This window comes from Tamandua tetradactyla, chromosome 19 (assembly GCF_023851605.1).
Source record: "Tamandua tetradactyla isolate mTamTet1 chromosome 19, mTamTet1.pri, whole genome shotgun sequence".
NCBI classification, from domain to species: Eukaryota; Metazoa; Chordata; class Mammalia; order Pilosa; family Myrmecophagidae; genus Tamandua; species Tamandua tetradactyla.
The window spans coordinates 71,971,758-71,994,452 of NC_135345.1; the positions used below are offsets into that span (position 1 = coordinate 71,971,758).

A 22,695-nucleotide genomic window follows, 5' to 3' on the forward strand; every position below is an offset into this window, starting at 1 on the left:
AAAAAAAAAAAAAAAAAGTAAAATATTTCCCCACATTCCAAGCACTAGCACTTTCTAGAAAAAAGGTAAGGCAAGTAGATGATTTCAGCAGCGTCCAAAGGAATAGAAAAATGCACAACACACCCTCAGAGAAGCTTTCTTGTTTCTTTGCTCCATCATTAATGCACCAGTGGAATAAACACATAAAATTCCTCGTTTTCCTCTTAGCGGTAAAATTTTTGAGTAAGCGCTTACTAGCATGGTTCCTCATAGCTATTTATTTGTTGAAGACCATAAAAAGGGAAAAATAGTTGAAGGCAGTCATTTCAAAAGTAAATTTGAAGGAACAATCCCTCAGATCAGTACCCCAATGAATTAATCCCTTTGCCTCTCCCTAATCCAGTTAGACAGTATATCATATATAGAAATCTATTTTTCCCCCAAGCATCTTTAATCTTCTCAGCACCTGGAATAATTTCCTAATAAGTGACACTGTCTCCATTATTATCTTGATTACTTTCAGAGCATCATTTCTACATACAGATGTAATTGTGTCCGTTTTTTGCTTAAAATTCTTGTCTTCCTCATTACCTACATTGAAAGGAGTTGCGAACTAATGGCCTGCTTTGAAAAAGTTTTTGAATTGGATGTCAGCATTTAAAAATTGAGATTTCCATATGCATGTAGATTTTTAGCTTCTCTTGAAAAATCTGGTATCTCTGGGCCTGCATTTCTGTATGATAACAGTTGGTATTTAGGTAGGGCATGCCCTACACCACTTAAAATCTTTCTGACACTGAAGCTTTTTTAGTTGCATTTATTATTGCTCTTGAACTGTTGTTTTGCTTGTAATAAAATTAATAGGAAAGAAATATACCCAGCTGTTTTAATAATTTAGATTCCCTTTCTGGCCCATGTTGACATTTCAGTTTGAGACCCTCACTTATGGCTGAGGCTTTAATTAGCAAAACTCTTCATGATTTGATCCATGCTTCCCTACACAATGCTGACTGTAAACATTTTTGACACTTGTGTTTGCCATGATCCCTCATGTGCTTTCTTTCATTTAAACTTAAGTGTTTGATAGAACTCATCATTTAAACCTCACTTACCTCATCTGTGCTCCCATCGCATTGTATTATATCACTTATTTACATGACCTCCTGTCTGCTGGACGTATCATTTTATGGGCTAGAACCTAGCATTTCATCTTCATGTCTCTTCCACCTTATTTGCCAGACCCAAATAAGTTATAGATGAATGAATTGTGAATTATTGGTAGAAGACATTTTTCAATTTCTCTGTTCTTCCTAGAATGTGAACTTTTAGTTTTATACTCATGTAACCCATCTTATGTACTCTGTTGCTAAATTACTTCCTTAAGTTAGATTTATGGAGGCCTTACCTACTTCTTTTGATCTTTATAATCTATATAGAATGAATTTTAGCATCTTAATGCCAGCTTGGTATTAGGAATGCTATTAGGTCCCATGACTCCTTTTTTTTGTTTTAAGTTTTCCATTCACCCAGTTTTTTTTTCTGAGCAGTTTTATTGAGATATACTCAGAAACTATACAATTCATCTAAAATGTACAATCAGTGGTTTTTAGTATGATCACAAGAGTTGTACATTCGTTACCACAATCAATTTTAGAACATTTTCCTTAGTCCAAAAAATAAAACACCCCATACCCTTTAGCAATCCCCTCCAAATCCTCTAACCATCCTGTCCAGTCCTATATAACTACTAATCTAATTGTCTCAATAGATTTATATTTACGTTTTATGTAAATGGAATCACAGAATATGTAGTACTTTTTATCATATTTCTTTCACTTAGAATGTTTTTTAAAAAATTATTATTTTAAATTAGAGAAGTTGTAGGTTTAGATAAAAGTCATATAAAAAATACAGTATCCCTGTATACCAACCACCCTGTTGTTGACAGTTTGCATTGATGTGGTACCTTTTTACAATTGAATATTAAAAGAATATTAAAATATTACTTTAACTATAGTACACAGTTTACATAAAGTATATTTTCCCTATATACCCTCTACTATTAACATCTTTAATAGTGATGAACATTTACTATAATTCATGAAAGAGCGTTCTTATATTTGTACTATTTACCACAGTCATCGTTCACAACCTTCCTTCTCGTAAATTGCATGACCCTAAACTTCTCCTTTCAACCACATTCACAAGCATCACAGTAATGTACTACTGTCACTACTATCCCTTTGCAAACATTTACAATAACCTAAATAGAAATTCTGCACAGATAGCTTCCTGTTCTCTGGCCTCATTCAATCTACTAGTAACCTATAATCTAGATTCTATTTTTGTGATTTTACATATTATGATTAGCTCATATTAGTGAGATCTTATATTTGTCCTTTTGTGTTTGGCTTATTTCACTCAACATGGTGTCCTCTAGGTTCATTCATATTGTGTGCATCAGGACTTCGTCCTCCTGATAGCTGAATAATATATATACACACACACCACATTTTGTTTATTCATTCATCAGTTGATGGACATTTGTGTTGTTCCCATCTTTTGGCAATTGTTAATAATGCCACTATGAACATGGGTATGTAAATGACTGTTTGAATCCCTGCTTTCAGATCTTCTGAATACATACTTAGTAGCAGGATTGCCAGATCATATGGCGATTCTATACTTAGCTTTCTGAGGAATTGCCAAAAGGTCTTCTATAGCGGCTGTATCAATTTACATTCCCACCAGCAGTGAATGAGTGTTCCTATTTCTCCATATCTTCTCCAACGCTTGTTGTTTTCAGCTTTATTTCTGTTTCATTGTAGTAGGTGTGAAATGATATCTCTTTGTGGTTTTGATTTGCATTTTCCTAATAGCTAATGCTATTTAGCCATTTGTATTTCCTCTTTGGACAGTAGGAAAGTTGCCTGTTCAATTTCTTGACGAAGTCCTTCAAAGCTCAAAAGTTCGTAAGTTTGAGGAGGTCCCATTTCTCTGTTTTTTTGTTCATTGCTTGTGCTTTGTTTGTAAAGTCTAACTAACCATTGCCTACCAAAAGATCTTTAGGATGCTCCCTTACATTTTCTTCTAGGAGTTTTATAGTCCTGGCTCTTATGCTGAAGTCTTTGATCTATTTGAAATTAATTTTTCAATACTGTGTGATATAGGTGTCTTCTTTGATTCTTTTGGATAAGAATATCCAGTTCTCCCAGCATCATTTGTTGAAGAGACTATTCTTTCCCAATTGAGGAGATTTGGTAACCTTGTGAAATATCAATCGGCCATAGATGTGAGGGTCTATTTCTGAACCCTCAATTTGATTCCATTGGTTAATATGCTTATCTTTATGCCAGTACTGTGCTGTACCAAGCCATGTAGCTTTGAAATAGGCTTTAAAGTCAGGAAGTGTGAGTCCCCAAATTTCATTCTTCTTTTTCAAGATGTTTTTTGCTATCTGGAGCCATGTCTGTTAGGCCTGGTTCATTTACCATATTATTCAAGTTTTCTGTTTCTTTTTTTTTATTATTAATTAAAAAAAATTAACAAACAAAACATTTAGAAATCATTCCATTCTACATATATAATCAGTAATTGTTAATATCATCACATAGTTGTATATTCATCATTTCTTAGTACATTTGCATCGATTTAGAAAAAGAAATAAAAAGACAGCGGAAAAAGAAATAAAATGATAATAGAGAAAGAAAAACAAAAAAACTATACGTACCATACCCCTTACCCCTTGCTTTCATTTACCACTATTTCAAACTGAATTTATTTTAACATTTGTTCTCCCTATTATTTATTTTTATTCCATATGTTCTACTCTTCTGTTGATATAGTAGCTAAAAGGAGCATCAGACACAAGGTTTTCACATTCACAGAGTCTCATTGTGAAAGCTATATCATTGTTCAGTCATCATCAAGAAACATGGCTACTGGAACACAGCACTACATTTTCAGGCAATTCCCTCCAGCCTCTCCACTACATCTTGAACAACAAGGTGATATCTACTTAATGTGTTAAGAATAACCTCCAGGATAACCTCTCGACTCTGTTTGGAATCTCTCAGCCATTGACACTTTGTCTCATTTTACTCTTCCCCCTTTTGGTCAAGAAGGTTCTCTCAGTCTCTTGATATTAATTCTCACCTCATTCTAGGGTTTTTCTCAGTCCTTTGATGCTGAGTCTCAGCTCATTCCAGGATCTTTGTCCCACGTTGCCAGGAAGGTCCACACCCCTGGGAGTCATGTCCCACGCAGAGAGGGGGAGGGTGGTGAGACTGCTCATCATATTGGCTGGAGAGAGAGGCCACATCTGAGCAACAAAAGAGGCTTCTCTTGGGGGTGACTCTTAGGCCTAAATTTTAAGTAGACTTGACCTATCTTTTGTGGGGTTAAGTTTCATGTGAACAAACCCCAAGACTGGGGGCTCAGCCTATAGCTTTGGTTGTCCACACTGCTTGTGAGAATATCAAGAATTCAACATGGGGAAGTTGAATTTCTCCCCACTCTCACCATTCCCTAAAGGGGGCTTGCAAATACTTTCCCAGTCACTGATCAAATCATTCTGGGATTCATCGGGGGATCACTCTGGACAAACCAACAAAATCTCAAGTGCTACCTGAGATTCCAAGTACTTATGACATTCAATCAAACTATCTACATGAGTTATATTAGGAAATGCTCTAGTCAAAATCTAAATTTTGTAACAAATAAACATTTTTTGCTTTAGTCTTACACATAATGTGACATTTTGAAGTATTAGTTATCATCTATTTTCAGCACCCTGCAATAATGACAATCCTTTGTTCTTCCTCATGCAAAAACATTTTTAAAATTTGTACATTGTACATTTCACTATTATTATACACTCTAGGCATTCCTAGCTTATACCATCTCGATCTTTAATGTCTGTCTTTCTCTCTGATTTCATTTATGTCCCCAGCCCTCCTCCCTCTATCATTCTCACATGCAGCTTCATTCAGTGTTTTAACATAATTACATTACAGTTAGGTAGTATTGTGCTGTCCATTTCTGAGTTTTTGTATCCAGTCCTGTTGCACAGTCCGTATCCCTTCAGCTCCAATTACCCACTATCTTACCCTATTTCTATCTCCTGATGGTCTCTGTTACAAATTACATATTCCAAGTTTATTCACTAATGTCGGTTCATATCAGTGAGACCATACAGTATTTGTCCTTTAGTTTTTGGCTAGTCTCACTCAGCATAATGTTCTCTAGGTCCATCCATGTTGTTACATACTTCATAAGTTTATTCTGTCTTAGAACTGCCTAATATTCCATCGTATGTATATTGCACAGTTTGTTTAGCCACTCATCTGTTGATGGACATTTTGTCTGTTTCCATCTCCTTGCAATTGTAAATAATGCTGCTATAAACATTGGTGTGCAAATGTCCATTTGTGTCTAAGTTTTCTGTTTCTTTATTTATCTTTTTTTTTCCTCTAGATGTTCTACCTATTAATGAAAGTGATGTATGAAATTTTCAGCTATTATTGTAGAGACATCTGTTTCTCCCTTCAGCGTTGCCAGTGTTTGCCTCATATATTTTGGGGCACCATGGTTAGGTGCATAAATATTTATGATTGCTATTTCTTTTTGGTGGAGTGCCCCTTTTATATATAGTGTCCTTCTTTGTCTCTTAGGTCAGTTTTGTAGTGAAGGTCTATTTTGTCTGAAATTAGTGTGGCTACTTCAGCTCTTATTTTGGTTACTTTTGCCCAAAATATCTTTTTCCAATCTCGTGTTTCAACTTATTTGTGTCTTTGGTTCTCAGGTGTGTCTCTTGTAGGCAACATATAGTTGGGTCAAACTTTTGTATCTATTCTGCCAATCTGTGTCTTTTTATTGGGGATTTTAATCCTTTAACATTTAATATTATTATTATAAAACCAGTACATTAACCATTTTATCCTTTTGCTTTTATATGTTATATCTTACTTTTGTCTCTGTTTTTGCCCTTTTAGTTAGCCTTACTGATACTCTTCATTTCCATACTCTCCTCCAAGTCTCTATTTTCTGTCTTTTCCTTCATCTTGCAGAACTCCTTTTAGTTTTTCTTGTACGTCAGGTCTGTTATTGATGAAGTCTCTCATTTTGTTTAAATATTTTAAACGCTCTGCTTTAAGGGACAGTTTTGCTTGATAAAGAATTCTTCACTGGCTGTTTTTCTCTTCAGTACTTTACATATACCATACCACTGTTTTCTCATCTTCATGATTTCTGATGGGAAATCGGCATTTAATCTTACTTTGTGATTCTCTTGTATGGGTCTCTTGCTACTGTCAGGATTTTCCTTCTTTTTTTTTGTATGCTGTGTGGTGAGGGTCACATTTCACTCTTTTGCAACACCATTATTGCAGCACCATTTGTTGAATTTTGGGTGGGGGGGGGTAGGGAAATGCATGGGCCAAGAATCGAACCCAGGTGTCCTACACCTCCAGAATTTTCTCATTATCTTTGAAATTTGACATTCTGATTAGTATGCATCTTGGAGTAGGTCTAACCAAAGTTGTTTCTGTGTTCATTCATGTGTGTGTGTGTGTGTGTGTGTGTGTGTGTGTGTGTGTTATATTGATCAGAAATGTCTGATATAATCATATTTGGAAACTTAAGATATAAAGGGTGTGGTGGTCATTAGGAGTGGTGCTCCACCCTGTTGGATTCTAGGTTATGATGCCCCTACTGTTATATATAATATATTCCTTGATAATTTTTAAATAGTGAGCATAAAAAGTAATAATAATAATAATAAAAATAGTGAGCATAATGTCTTGATTACATGGGAATATTGTCTTTTTTTCCCTCCTAAATATTTCAGAAACTATTGAATGATCAGAAAACTGTGAAGTATTTATATACATCTTTTATTTTCAGAGTTGGATAGAGTGCACAGTGCATAGAACCATGTGGAGAAAACATGACCATTACTTATATAAAGTGTTTTGCAAAAATGTTTTTTATAATTTCTGTTAGCCATAGTGCCTATCAGTGCCATACAATAATAAATAATATTTTTCCCACTCTAAGGCTAGGCATTGGATGCATGTTTATGTTGCTATATAGTGTATAGTTAGGGTTCTCTAGAGAAACAGAATCAACAGGAAACACTCACAAATATAAAATTTATAAAAGTCTCACGTAACCGTGGAAATGCAGAGCCCAAAATCCGCAGAGAGGCTGTGAAGCTGTCGATTTCAGTGGAAGGTCTGGACGAACTCCACAGGAGAGGCTGGCTGGTGGAAGCAGGAAGAGAGTTTGTCTCTTCTGAATCCTCCTTAAAAGGCTTCCAGTGATTAGATTAAGCATCACTCATTGCAGAAGACACTCTCTTGGCTGATTACAAATGGAAACAGCTGTGGATGCAGCTGACGTGCTCATGATTTAATTCTGTGAAATGTCCTCATTTCAACAGACAGGCCAGCAGTTGCCCAACCAGACAAACAGGTACCACCACTTGGCCAAGTTGACACATGAACCTGACCATGACACATAGTTTGATTCTTTTTAAACTGGTTTTAAATAGGAGAGACTTGAGTTTTTTGCAGACTGAAAATGAAGGCAGTAAAGAGGAAAATTTTGAAAGTGCAAGAGACTGGAATGATCTATCACTGTAGTGAGTTTACTTGTTTACCACATTTAACCTCTTAACAGTTCCATGAGGAGGGAACTACTATTATCTGCATTGTATTATGAAAGGCAGTAGCACACTCCTAATAAGTAAGTAATAGAATTACCTTACCTACTTCTCACAAAGTTATATCTGATTCTGCTGGGCTAAGGAAAGTTAGGACTCGGATTTTTTTGTCATAACATTTTGCCTAAAATTTCACCATGTTTTTAATCCTTTGTTCCATGGCTTTGCTAAACTAAAATAATAACAAGCAAACATGTTTAACACATTTGGGTAGGGACCTTTTTAGTTTTCATTAAAAAAAAACTATAGCAAACATGCAGGAAATTGAATGTTTTGCTTTTTTAATATTTGTAGAAATCTTTTAAAAAGCTGATTGCTATTTTGGCATTTTTTCTGTTGAGTTTCCTTCCTCAGTTTTACCTTTCCTCTCCACAACAGCTGCAGGGAAGTCAACATTTGTGAATATACTCAAACAAGTCTGTGAGGATTGGGAAGTGGTTCCTGAACCTGTTGCCAGATGGTGTAATGTTCAAAGTACTCAAGATGAATTTGAGGTATGAAAATAAAATTTGACTAAATAAAATAAAAACATTTTGTTTTAAAGAAGTAATAGCAATCTCTTTTTCTTTCTTTCTTTTTTTTTTTTTAACTTTTCCAATAATACTTTCAAATCTAGCTTTAAGCCTCTATCTTCACATGGATAATACTTGCATGGATGTGTGTGTGTATTTTTTATATACACATATATAAATGTAAACATTCATTGAGTTATATTCCCTTAAGATCAATGTGCTTTATTGTATTGTGTATATTTTTAAAAGGTTTTTAGTGTTTGAGTCAATTTAAAAGTTTTAAAAAATGTAATTTTAAGTAAAATTCCTTGAGTGGCTTTTTCCATTTAGTTTAAAAACAAGCAAACAAGGTAAAAACAAAGCAAAACTACTCATTAACTGAATTCTGTTTGTTTAACTTTCAGAAAGCCTTTTGGCTTCGAGAAAACCATTTCTTTCTCAGTTCTTTGTACTTTTGTCCTTGCAGAACTTTCACCCTGGACACAAGTTTCAATTTCGCAGTACTTTTCCATTCTACATTACAAATGAGAAAGAAAGGAGATAGCAATTAAATTTCTTTTTTTTTCTACATGGGCAGGTACCGGGAATCGAACCCGTGTCCTCTGGCATGGCAGGCGAGCATTCTTGCCTGCTGAGCCACCGTGGCCTGCCCTTAAATTTCATTTTTAATAGCAAAATCTTTTATTTGTTCTGCAAAATACACTGAAGCTAACAGTGTATTGACATCTGTGAAAGAAAGTGAATTTGGATTCATCAATTTATATTTCACCTAAGATTTTCATTCTGGAGAAATGAGATTTAAAATTAAAAGCAGTAAATTACAAAGAGGATTTGAAAATAGAAATGTGTGCTAACAACTTGTATTGTGTATCTATTTTTTAAAACTTAATTATTGGTATAACAGAAAACTGGGTATAATTGAGTATTTAAATTATAAACCTATACAAGAAGGAATCATGAAGAAGGTCCTCTGAAGACTTTGAGGATACATGGTTTTAAATAATTAAAAATATTTTCACACTTGGAAAGCATGGGAAACTTTGGGCCTGGGGCCTAGTTTAGTACCACCAAGCCCTTAGAATATCCACAATTAAATCTTCCTTCTCATTTGGATCCCATTTAGAAAAAATTGTGGGGTCACATCTGATCTTTGGGAGAAGGCAGAGTTAGCCATAAGTTAAGTTTTAAAGTGGGTAAATTAATTTACTTGCTTGTTTCAACATTTTTTATTATGATATATAGTATACCTATAGAAACTGCATGAAACCTATGTACAGTTTGAAGAGTGATTTTAAAGCTACACCTTTGTAACTATCATCCAAGTCAAGAAATAGAGCATTACCAATACTCCAGGGTCTCTTGTTTCTTTCCCTGATCACAGTTTCTGTTTCCATAGGGTGATGATTCCTCTAAGAGTAATTATTCAAATAACTCTTATGATAATAATTTTCCACCCATGACCTATCCTTAAGCAATATAGTTTAATGGGGCTTTTTTTGTTTTTCTTTTTTGTGTAATGTATGGTGGGGGTCACATTTCATTCTTTTTCTATGTGACCATCCTGTTATTGTGGCTCGATTTGTTGATTTTTTTGGGGGGTAGGGGAAGTGTGTAGGCTGGGGAATCAAACCTGGGTCTCCCACATGGCAGGCGAGAATTCTACCACTTGCACTGCCTTAGTTTTGTTTTTTTAAGTGCAATGTTATTGAGATATATTCATACACCATACCCATTCAGAGTGTTGAATCAGTGGCTCACTGTATCATCACATTATTGAGCATTCATCACCATGATCAATTTTAGAACATTTTCATGATTCCAAAAAGAGAAATAAAAATTAAACATCCCATACACCTTATCTCCTACTGTTATTGACCCCTAGTATTGGCGTGGTACATTTTTACTGTTGATGAAAGAACATTAAGATATTACTGTTAACCACAGTCCATAGTTTGCAATGAGTGCATTTTTCCCCAATATAGCACTCCATTATTAATTCCTCATAATAGTGTCATACATTTGTTCTGGTTCATGAAAGAACTTTTTTATATTTGTATAGTTAATCATAGTTATCATCCACCACAAGATTCACTGTGTTATACATTCCATGTTTTAACCTTCTAGCTTTCTTTCTGGTGACATACATGACTCTAAACTTCCCTTTCCACTACATTCACCAACAATTCAGCACTGTTAATAATACTCACAATAGTGTGCTACCATCACCTCTATCCATTTCCAAATGCTTAAGTTCGATATAGTTAAAAATTCTGTACATATTAAGCAACTGTTGGCCGTTTTCTAGACTCATTCTCTCTCCTGGTAACCTATATTCTAGATTTTGTATCTGTGAGTTTACATATTATAACTAGTTCATATTAGTGAGATCATACAGTATTTTTCCTTTTGTGTCTCAAGTATTTCACTCATATAATGTCCTTAAGGTTCATCCATGTTTTCACGTACTATTTGGTTTTGAATGTTATATGAATGGAGTCATATTGTTTGCATTCTTTTTCTTCTTCTTTCACTTAATAAGTTTGTAAAATGTATCCATGTTGTTGCATATGGCTATCCTGTGATCATCCTCATTCCTATGTAGTATTCCATTGTAGTCATATATCACTATCTGTCCTTTCTATCCTTTTGATCTATTTTTTTTTTACCTCTTTTTGAGTGTTTTCCAGTTTTGTTGCTATTATAAACATGAACCCTGTGCACATGTGCAAAGCTTTCTCTGGGAATAGGATGTAACGTTAATGAGTTGTGGGTACACATATAATGCCTAACTGTTTTCCAAAGTGGTTTTACCAGTTTACCTTCCCCACAGTGTTCTCAAGCTATGCCTCGGTCCATATGTTTACCAACGTTTAGCGCTGTCCTCCTCCTTAATTGTTGCCATTCTACTGTCTTTTATGTTTTTAAAATGTATTTCCCTGGTTGCTAAAGAGTGTGCTCCTTTTCCTATGTTTATTTTCTATTTGGATTTCTTTTTTTTTTGGCTTCTTTTAAAAAATATTTTTATTGTAAACAACAAGCAAACATACATTCTTGACATATAAGCATTCTTGGATTTCTTTTATAAACTGTTCATTCATGCTGTTTTGCCCACTTTCTTTGGGTCCTCTGTCTTTCCTCCCCTACCCATCTTCATTTTTCCTCCCAAAATATGTTTAGTAGCTCTGGCTTTTAAAGCCTTTGATTTAAGTGCCCAATTTAAGTTTACTTACCCTTTGAAATGAGAGACCTACAGTTTTAGTTTGCTAAAGCTGCTAGAATGCAAAATACCAGACATGGAATGGCTTCTATAAAGCGGATTTATTAAGATACAAGTTTACAGTTCTAAGGCCATAAAAGTGTCCAAACTAAGGCATACAGAGAAAGATAACCTTGACTCCAAAGAAAAGCAAATGTCTGTCACATGGGAAGGCACATGGCTGGTGTCTGCTGGTCTTTGTTCTCTGTTCTTTGCTTCTAGCTTCTGATTCAAGTGGCCTTCTCTTTAGATGGCTGTTAGTTCTGATTTAGCTGTTCTTGGGCAAAACTCTGGGTTTCATCTCTTAAATTAGCATCTCTTGGATTAGCATCTCATTGAAAGGCACAGGCGACGTCTGCTGGGCTCTGGTTCCTGTCTAGCGTCTGTTAGCTCTCTTAGTTCCTGCGGCTTCTCCATTTCCAGACGTCTCTATCTGTGTCAGCTGTCTCTGTAGGTGCTCCAAGCATCGCAGAATGTCTGCATTTATATTCACTTTGAGTTTTCTCTAAAATGTTCCCCCTTTTAAAGGACTCCAGTAAATTAATTAAGACCTACCTTGAATGGGCAGAGTCACATTCCATCTAATCAAAAGGTCACATCCACAACTGGGTGTGCTATATCTCCATGGAAACAATTTAATCAAGAGTTCCACTCTATAATATTGAATCAGTATTACAGGAACATGGCTTTTCTGGGGGTGCACAACAGTTTCAAACTATATTCTAAAAATACCCCTCTTCCCCCTCATTTCTGAGGTCAACTATCAATGTAGTTATTCTCAAGTTTTAGGTAGAAAGTAACCTGCATAAATCAATGTCAGAAATGTAGAGGGGATTCCTTCCTTGGGAAATGTTAGACTAGATTGTACTAGGTTACTTCAATTTAAGGTCCATTCTAACCTTAGTATCACAGGCTTCTATTAAGTATGGATAACTTGCTAGTTCATTAAATGGCTCTATCTGCATGCCTTACATTTACCAAGGGCACAAAAAGTGATACGTAAAAACCAAATTGCCAAGAATTTTAATTTGTAAAGATAAAGGTAACAATCAGATTTCAATGAATACTGATCAGTCTGTTCTCCCTCTCTGTAGGCCTATAATTCTTAACTCACATGACTCTAAAGGATTTGGGGTACTTTTCAAATAACAAACAGTTCCTTGAGGATTTAGATGCATGGATGCTTCCTGGTTAAATATCACTGCCCTAGTGAATCACTGTAGTATCTGGCGTGTATTAAACCTCTTACTTGTGTGGAAAGGAGAGATTGAAAAATATTGCATTAATATGCATGGGAAGAATTTATATTAGAAAGGTTGTTTGTTGAACTTGGAATTACAGCTAAGGGAAGTTAGTTAGATCTGTTGTCGTATGGATCTGATACTCATGATTGTGGGCTGAAACATTTTCTTCTCAAGCCTTAGAGTCAGAATGCCTAGCCAGGCTTTCTTTATAGCAACCAGTCAGATGATCCTTTTATTATTATTATTATTACTATTAATATATTCTTTCTTTAGACCGAATTCACTGAAATCTGTTCATATTCTATGATGTTATTACCTTCATTAGATTTTGGTGTATATTCTTAGAGGACAGCTTTAATTTGTGTGGGTGTTTTCAGGCTACTGTGTTCTTCTAGATGGAATTTCAGACAGTGTGTTTTGGAGATAAGATTCTGGAGTGTAAGGATGGTGAAGAGTGGGTGGGTTCCCTGTGTTTTTGGAGATTTTCTTTTTTTCTGGTCCTGAATTTCACAGACCTGTCCCTGATCTGGTCCTGGGGGGTTTTGCCAGTTTGAAGCTATTATGTATTCCAGAAAAGCCATGTTTTAATCTTGATAGAATCTTGTGGGGGCAGCCGTTTCTTTTCATTCTGATGCAGTACTGTAGGAGGGAAACTTTTGATTAGAATGTCTCCACAAAGATGTGACATGCCCAATTGTGGGTGTGACCTTTTTTTTTTTTTCCTTTCTTGCACTAACTTTCCCCACCAAAATAATCCTTTTAATTTTTTCATTTGTTTAGTTTTCTATATATCCATTAAGAACTCTCCAGAAGAATTGTAAATCTACTCTTAGCCTTTAAACCCACCAGACAGGCTGTCCTTTTCGTGGTTTCCTTGGACACATCTTTCTCAGAGTCCTTTGTTTACCTACTCTTATTCTGTACTAGTTTTATGTGGGGTTTTCAACCCAGCTGTCATTGTCATCCTCAAGTTCCCTTCACCATCATCCTGGTCATTCCCTTTGTCTCCTCTTTGATTTGGAGCCTTTGTTTTGTTTTTTTTTTCTCTTTCTTGATTTGATGTGTTGATGTGGGGGGTGTGACCTTTTTGATTATGTGGAGATATGACTCCACCCATTCAAGGTGGGTCTTGATTAGTTTACTGGAGTCCTTTAAAAAGGGGACTATTTTGAAGAGACCTAACAGCAGATGCAAATGCTTGGAAAACAGTTGCTTCAGAGCTGACCCAGACATTTGGAGATGCAGGACTCACCAGACATCGCCATGTACCTTTCCATGAGATGCTATGCAAGCCAAAACCCAGAGTCGTGTCCCAGAAGAACTAAGTGAAGATCTTCAGATGCCAAGTGAGGAACCCCCACAGGAAACAGAGGCTGAAAGCAACAGAGCCCAGGAGCAAGGGGCCAACAGATGCCATCCACGTGCCTTCCTAGCTGACAGAGGTGTTCTGGACAGCATTGGCCTTTCTTGAGGGAAGATAACCTCTTGTTGGTGCCTTAGTTTGGACATTTTCTCAGCACTAGGACTGAAAACTTGTAACTTATTAAATTCCCTTTTTAATAGCCATTCCATTTCTAGTATATTCCTTTCCAGCAGCTTAATAAATTGATATAGGTTATATTGTGAATCACCCACTATCCAAATCTCTGCTTTCTTAGAATGCTTTCAGTAGTGGACTGTTTTCAGACCCAACTCAGGCAAGGCCAGCCTTGCTTTGGGTATTCCTTATTTGAGCAGAGCTTCTTGGCAGTTGCTGCAGAATTGTAAGAATGAAACTCCTGGTATCTCTAATCTATTCCTCTACTCAGTAACTGCCTTTTGTACTGCATCTTTAGTTTTTTGTTTTTTTTTAATAAGATTTTTGTTTGTTTGTTTTACCTGCAACCTAGTGTCTGAAATGTTGTTGGCTATACTATTGATAAATTGCCATCAATTTTGTCAAAATTTTAAGAGTCAGATTATGTTATCTCGTCTCTTCTCTTCCCTTTCCTCTTCTCTTTTCCTTTTTCCCTCTTTACTTTCTTCCTTGTAAGATTACCTTTTTTTGTATTTATTTGTATTTTTTAATTCAATTTTATTGCGGTATATTCACATACCATATAATTATCCAAGTATGCAATCAGTGACTCACGATGTCATCATATAGTTATACACGCATCCCCACAATCAATTTTCTTTACTTCAAAGAAAAAAGAAAAAGAAAAGAACACCTGAAACATCCCATACCTCTTATCCCCCCATTGTTTATTTATTTTTTAATCTGTATTTTCTTAACTGATTTGCCCATAAACTGGATAAAAGGAGCATCAGTCATAAAGTTTTTACAATCATATGTTCACATTGTAAAAACTATATAATTATACATCATCATGAAGAATCAAGGCCACTGGATTACAGTTCAACGGTTTCAGGTATTTCCTTTTACATTTTTCTAATATACTAGAAACTAAGAAGTTATTTTTATATAATCCGTAAGAATAACCTCCAGAATGACCTCCTGACTCTGTTTGAAATCTCTTAGCCACTGAAACTTTATTTTGTTTCATTTCTTTTTCCCCTTTTGGTCAAGAAGGCTTTTTCAATTCCACATCACCAGGGAGATTTATACTACTGGGAGTCATGTCCCACTTAATGGAGAGGGTAGTGAATTTGTTTGCAGAATTGGCTTATGGAGAGAAGCCACATCTGAGCTGTATACAAAAGAGATTCTCTGGGGGTAACTCATAGGTATAATTATAAGTAGGCTTAGCTTCTCCTTTGCAGGAATTAGTTCATAAGGGCAAGATCAATTTAATAATCTCTAATGCTTGCAAGAATATCAGGGATTCTCCAGGTGGGAAAGTTTAATGTTTGCACACTTTTCCCAGTTCCTCAAGGGGACTTTGCAAATACTTTTTTATTTTCTGCCCAAATTATTCTAGGATATGTCAGGGTATTTTTGTCCTTAACTTTGCCCATGTGAGAGTCTTTATCAGTTTAAACCTAGTATAGAGTTTTGCAAGATCATTTCTACAAATAGCATCTAAATTTCTCCCATCTCAAGGCTGCCATGTGGTATTACATAGCTGAAATAATTTTAGACGATCACTTTTGAAAGTCTACTGAACTATTCCTCTCTCTCTTTTTTTAAAATATTTTTATTGATAAAACAACGTACAAAAACATTCTTAACATGCAAATATTCCATACATGCTGTACAATCAGTGGCTCACAATATCACATAGTTGTGTATTCATCACCATGAATATTACATTAACCTGTACAAAATAATGTCTCATTCCCTATTCAAGTTTCAAAGTAATTATGTTGTTTGAATAAACTGATCATACAGGTTAAAGTAGATAGTATACTACAGAAAATATAAATTTTGTACCAAAAAAATTTTCTTCCTTTGGTCTTACACAGAAGTTAAAGTTTTGAAATACAGTCAATATCATCCTTTACCTTTTAGTCTCATTTACCTTAGTCTCACCCAGATCAGCTTCATTCATATCTCTAATTGAAGTCTGATCATTTTTAGTGTTTTTAACAGTTGCTGTATAGGTTAGTACTGACTTTCAGAGTTGCAGAACACTAGCTCTGAGTCTCAGGTGTCACACAGATACCCAAAGTTCCAGAGAATGACCAGGTAATTTATAAAGAGCCTAGCATCTCAGAATTTAGAAATAACAGTTAAAACTTAGGAATAGGTGTGACTGCCATAAGAGCTTACAGTCTAGGAACTTTTTCAATAAGCCTTATTGAACATTCTGAACTCCTTAATTGTCATTTGTCCAATCTCTGTCCACATTCTATTATCTGATAACCTATATTCTCAAATTCGGTTCTCAGAGTTTGTTCATTATAGTTAGTCCACATTATTGAGGCCTTAAATGTCCTCAAGGTTCATACACCTAGTTGCATAGCTCACAACTTCATTCCTTCTTGCAGCTGCTCGGTAGTCCCTTGTGTGTGTACACCACAGTTTGCCCTTCTGTTCTTCAGTCAATGTATCTTTAGGCCACCGCCATCCACTGCAAATTGCAAATACTCTCCACCATAAACACCAGTGTGCAAATGTCCACTGGTGTCCCTGCTTTCAGTTCTTCCCAGTATATACCTAATAAAGGGATTGCAGGATCATATGGCAATCCTGTACTTCCCTCCCAACGGTGAATAATTACATCTCTCTCTCCATATTTTCTCTCTCTTTTTATTTTTTAAACAGTTTTATTCACATGCCATGCAATCCAGCCTAACTAAACAATCAATAGCTCCTGGTATATCACATAGTTATGCTTTCCAATCTATGTGAGAACATTTCCATTTTCCACAAAGAAAGATGAAGAGAAAAGAAATAACAAGGAGAAACAATACCACCACCAAGAATCACATCTTCCACCCTTATATCCCCCTCTTAAAGACATTTAGCTTTGGTTTGTTGCCTTTGTTACAATTAATGGAAACATATTACAGTGTTACTGTTAACTATAGATCCTGGGTCAATTCTGTTGAACATTCTGTGCTTCTTCAGCATCAAATGCCCAATTTCTACCCTCCTTCTATCTCCTCATAACTTGTGTTCTCAATTTTAACTTTCAGAGTTTGCTCATTATTGTTAGATCATATTAATGAGACCATACATTATTTATCCTTTTGTTTCTGGCTAACTTTACTCAACATAATGTCCTCAAGGTTCATCCAAGTTGTTGCATACATCATAAATTTATTCTGTGTTACAACTGCTTTATATTCTTTCATATATATACACCAAAGTTTGTTAATCTGTTCTTCCATCGATGGACATTTGGGCTGTTTCCATCTCTTGGCAATCGTGAATAATGACAATATAAACATTGGTTTGAAAATGTCCGTTTGTGTTCCTGCCTTCAGTTCCTCCAAATATGTACTTAGTAATGGGATTGCTAGATCAATAGCAGTTTTATACTTAGCTTCCTGAGGAACTACCAAACTGCCTTCCAGAGCGGTTGCACCATTCTGCATTCCCATCAACATGAATAAGTTATTTTCTCCACATCCTATCTAGCACTTGTTGTTTTCTGTTTTGTTTGTTTGTTTTTTGATAATGGCCATTCTAGTTGGTGTGAGGTGATATTCATTGTGGGTTTGATTTGCATTTCCTTAATAACTAATGAGGGTAAGCATTTTTTTCATATGTTTTTGAGCCTTTCTATTTCTGCTTTGGAATAGTGTCTGTCAGGTCTTCTGCCCATTTTTTAATTCGGTTGTTTGTCTTTTTTTTGTTAAGTTGTGGGATCTCTTTATTTATTCTGGATATTACACCTTTATCTGATTATGATTTCCAAGTATTATCTCCCATTGCATTGGCTGCCTTTTTACTCTCCTGACAAAGACCTTTGATGAGCAAAAGTGTTCAGGTTTGAGGAGATCCCATTTATCTATTTCTTCTTTCATTGCTTGTGCTTTAGGGTTAAGATCTAGGAAACTACCTCCTATCATAAGATCTTTAAGATATTTCCCTACATTTTCCTCCAAATGTTTTATGGTCTTAGTTCTAATGTTTAGGTCCTTTGATCCATTTTGATTTAATTTTTGTGTAAGAGGGGTCTTCTTTCATTCTTTTGGATATGGATATCCAGTCTCTAAGCACCATTTATTGAAGAAGCTGCTGTGTCCCAGTTTAATCAACTTGACCACCTTACCAAAGATCAATTGGCCATAGATGAAAGGGTCTATTTCTGAGCACTCAATTTAATTCCATTGTTCAGTATATCTGTCTTGATGCAAGTACCATGCTTTTTTGACTGCTAGCTTTTTAATATATACATATTACAATAATAGCTTTAGACTTTGGTACCTCATTTCCAAAATCAGGTAGAAGATGTTTACATAAAATCAGTCAAACAGAGGACTTGCATAACACTATAAAAAAGGAATATCTGTATAATGCATAAGAATATCCTCCAGGATAACCTCTCAACTCTGTTTGAAATCATTCAGCCACTGAAACTTCATTTTGTCTCATTTCTCTCTTCCCCCTTTGGTCAAAAAGCCTTTCTCAATCCCATGATGCTGGGTCCAGCACATCCCTGGTAGTCAGGTCCCATGTTGCCAGGGGGCTTTAAACCCTTGGGAGTCAGGTCTCACATAGCGGGAAGGGCTGCTGAGTTGGCTTAGAGAGGCCACAACTGAGCAACAAAAGAGGTTTCTGTGGGTGACTTTTAGGCATAATTATAACTAGGCTTAGCTTCTCCTTTGCAGGAATAAGCTTCATAAGGGCAAGCCCCAAAGATTGAGGACCCAGCCCACTGCTTATGAGAATTGGTTTACCCCACTGCTTATGAGAATATCAGGAATTCCGCAGATTGGGTCCCCCTCATGTTTGAAGGAAATTTTTGTCAGATATTTAATTCTTAGTTGACAGTTTTTCTCTTTCAATATCTTAAATATACCATACCACTGCCTTCTTGCCTCCATGGTTTCCACTAAGAAATCCGTGTGTAGTTTTATTGAGCTTCTTCTTTATGTGATGGATCACTTTTTCTTGATGCTTGCAGTATTCTCTCTCTCTTTTTTTTTTTTTTGTCATAGCAGTATGCAGTATTCTGTTTGTGTTGATATTTGACAGTCTGATTAGTAAGTGTCTTTGATCATATCTATTTGAATCTATTCTGTTTGGGGGTTGCTGTATGTCTTGGATCCGTAATTTTATGTCTTTGGTAAATTTTCAGTGTTTATTTCTTCCATTTTTCTTTCTGCTCCCTTTTCCTTCTCTTCTTTTTCAGGGACACCCATAACACATATCTTTGTGCACTTCATGTTGTCATTCAATTCCTTGAGATCCTGCTCGTATTTTTCCATTACTTTTCCTCTTTTGTGTGTAGGATTGCAGATGTCCTGCTCTCTATTTCACAAATCCGTTCTTCTGCCTCTTCAAATCTCCTGTTGTAATTCTCCACTTTGTTTGTCATCTCTTAATTTGACTTTCATTTCCGTAATTTTTGCCATTTACTTGATTTTTCAAGATTTCAAGTTCTTTTTTTTTCTGGTCACCCAATGTCTTCTTTATATCTTTCATCTCTTTTGCCATATTTTCCTTCAACTCTTTGATTTGATTTAGAAGTTTTGCTTGAACATCTTTAATTAGTTGTTTCAACTTCTGTGTCTCGTTTGAAGTGTTAGTTTGTTCTTTTGACTGGGCTCTATCTTTGTTTTTCTTAGTATGACTTGTGATTTTTTTTGCTGGTGTTGAGGTATCCGATTTCTTTGGTTACTTTATTCTAGTGGTCATTTTCTCTCTTTTGCCTTGGGTTTTATTGTTGGTTGGCTTTTTTTCTATCTGTTCTTTGATGTTCAGTTCAACTTATTTTAGACCTCTAGCATAGCTTCTGTTTAACTGATTAGGATTTTTCAGGTCTTTTTTTTCCTGGTTTTTGTCTTCCTATATGAAACCTTTCTTTGAGATGATCTCCCTAGATGTGATTGACCCCAGTCAGATTGTCTCAGAGAAGAGAGGCCCCCGTCTCTGGTGGCGTGTATAATCAGGATCAAGTTTCCCTGAAGATGTGACCCAGCAGGTTTACAGTTTCTTGTAAAGCATTTTGTATGGATTTTTAGATTATCTGGAAGAACCGTGAAATGATTGCCTGACTTACTGTTCATTTTCTAATTTGGTATACTGTTAAACTAAACGACAAAAACTAACATCTGAATGGTATAATTATATTACAGACTTTTGATTCAGTTTTAAGTGCTTGTATTTTTTTGGAATAACTAGCTGATTATTTTCATAATTAGGTGGTGGGTCATGATTGGTTCTCAATTATTTTAGAATAGTAGATTTTGAAATCACGGTGGGACAGAAAGATTACATTCATTCGGAAATTAAAAGATGGAAAATCTTTTGAAAAAATAGAAATACTTATTTAGAAATGAGAAAGCTCCTATTTTAATGGACATCAAAAGATAGGGAACTTAGATTTTTTTAAATGGAAGTTAGCGTTGAAAAAGAACATATATAATTGCAATAAAAGAACATTACTAAATCATGTTTTTAAAATACAGCCAATATGAACTGAGTCCCATGTTCTTCAGCATCAAATTAAGTGTTTTCCTCTTGTACTTCACTGTTGAATTGTAGCATTGAAGTTTCAAACTTTTGCTTTCTCTATAACAAGTAAAGTTATACATATGTATACATATGTAGCCTATTTTATTATTTCAGTATTATTCACAGTGCATAGCAAGTTGTCCTAGGTGTTTTTCAGCTGAGCCAAGTTAAACCAAGTTCACTTCTAATAGATTTTATCAAATGTATCTTATAGGTAGATTTTTATTTATCTTGTAGGTTCTGTTTCTCTAGAGAACCCCGACACACACATCAAGTTATTTTGAAGTTCAATTGCTTTAAAATAAACATAAATCTTTACATATCCTTTCTGAAGAAATGAGGAAGTATACCTAAAATCTTGTGTCAGTAATAAGAAAAATTTAATGTGCCCTGGATTTTCTTTCTTTTTATTGGGAAAAAAAATTCATTATAGGTATATACTTACATTTTTTGGTAAGTACTACTCATAATTATTTGAAGGAATAGCTGACATCCAGGAAAGGTAAAGATAGTTTTGCTGAGAGAAAGTGTTTGTTGGCTTGTCAAAAATTTGTTAGGCTCGCCAAATTTAACTACTATGCTAATACATGGTGAAATTATGCTACAAAAACGCAGATTTATCTTTGTTTTGAAGAGGGAATTTGTGCAGTAGTTCAAAGTGTTAGGTAGCACATAGACAAGTAACTGAGAACTAGGAAGGAATCAAATCATTTGAGTGGCCAAAATAATGATAACTAAATTTCGTTAATGTCGTTTATTCGTAGAGCATTTACTTACACTTTTGACATATTCTAATAAACTTATTTTCTGCTTACAAGTGATTATCAAGAGAAGTTTTATAAAGGAGCAAGCATGTTAACAATCTGATACTAATAAAGAATATAGGAAAACTGAGAAAGATGAGAACTAAATATTTATAGCATTGTGTTATTCAGTGTAAGATCAAGTAGCAATTTGAACATTTGAATTTATGCCCTATATTTATTGCTAATTTCTTCTTGCATTCAGCAGTTAGTATTCATAAACTTGTTTGAAATTATTTAAAATAGTTTTCAAAATTCTGTCCTTACTAGGGTTAGAAAATAAAATACACACTAATGTCCTCTTCTCTGAAATATCTGTGTAAGAATATTTTCTTGAGTTGATAAACTTCATTTAGCTAAAACAATTTACTTGTATGAAACTTTTTCTTTTGAGGATACTGGTTTAGTGGAAAGTTACTATGTAATTAAATTAGCAATTGGTATTTAATAAAACTCACAAAAATAAATTCAGTCTTTAGTTTGGGAAAGGACCTAATTATATTCTTATTACAGTTTAGCATCTCATAGTACTTTCTAAATAGATTTACTTTTGATTATTAGCCTCTTGTCATTTTATGCTGAATTTTTGTTTTGTTTTGTTTAGTTTTAGGAAGAAATTTCACTTAACTGTGTGGCTTGTAGTATGTAATTTAAAGTCTTTATGTCAAAAGGTCATGTATTGGGGCGGGCCGCGGTGGCTCAGCGGGCAAAGTGCTTGCCTGCCATGCCGGAGGACCTCGGTTCGATTCCCGGCCCCAGCCCATGTAAAAAAAAAAACAAACAAACAAACAAACAAAATACAATAAAAAAACAAGAAAATGTTTAAAGATGTTTCCCTTTCTTCCTCCTTTCCTTCCTTCCATCCTTCCTTCCTTCTCTCTGTCTTTCCTTCCCTTCCTCCCTCAAAAATAAAAAAATAAAAAAAAAAAAAAAAAAAAAGGTCATGTATTTGCATGGGTTTTTAGTTTTTAACTGAAATGTTGAGGTCAGTTGTATTATTTATACATATGATTTTTTTTCCTAAGGAAGTGTTCATGGGTATTGTTTTGGTTAAGTAATGCTGCTAAAATGCAATGTACCAGGAATTGGTTGGCTTTTATAAAGGGG

At 35.1% G+C, this 22,695-nt stretch overlaps 1 protein-coding gene across 1 annotated transcript in view; it reads left to right on the forward strand.

The window, feature by feature from the left end:
- DCK (deoxycytidine kinase) overlaps positions 1-22,695 on the forward strand; it is a 55,327-nt gene that overhangs the window by 1,362 nt on the left and 31,270 nt on the right. Inside the window, exon 2 of the mRNA XM_077137165.1 lies at positions 8,081-8,196. Coding sequence (XP_076993280.1) covers positions 8,081-8,196 — 116 coding nt within the window. The remainder of the gene's footprint in view (positions 1-8,080; positions 8,197-22,695) is intronic.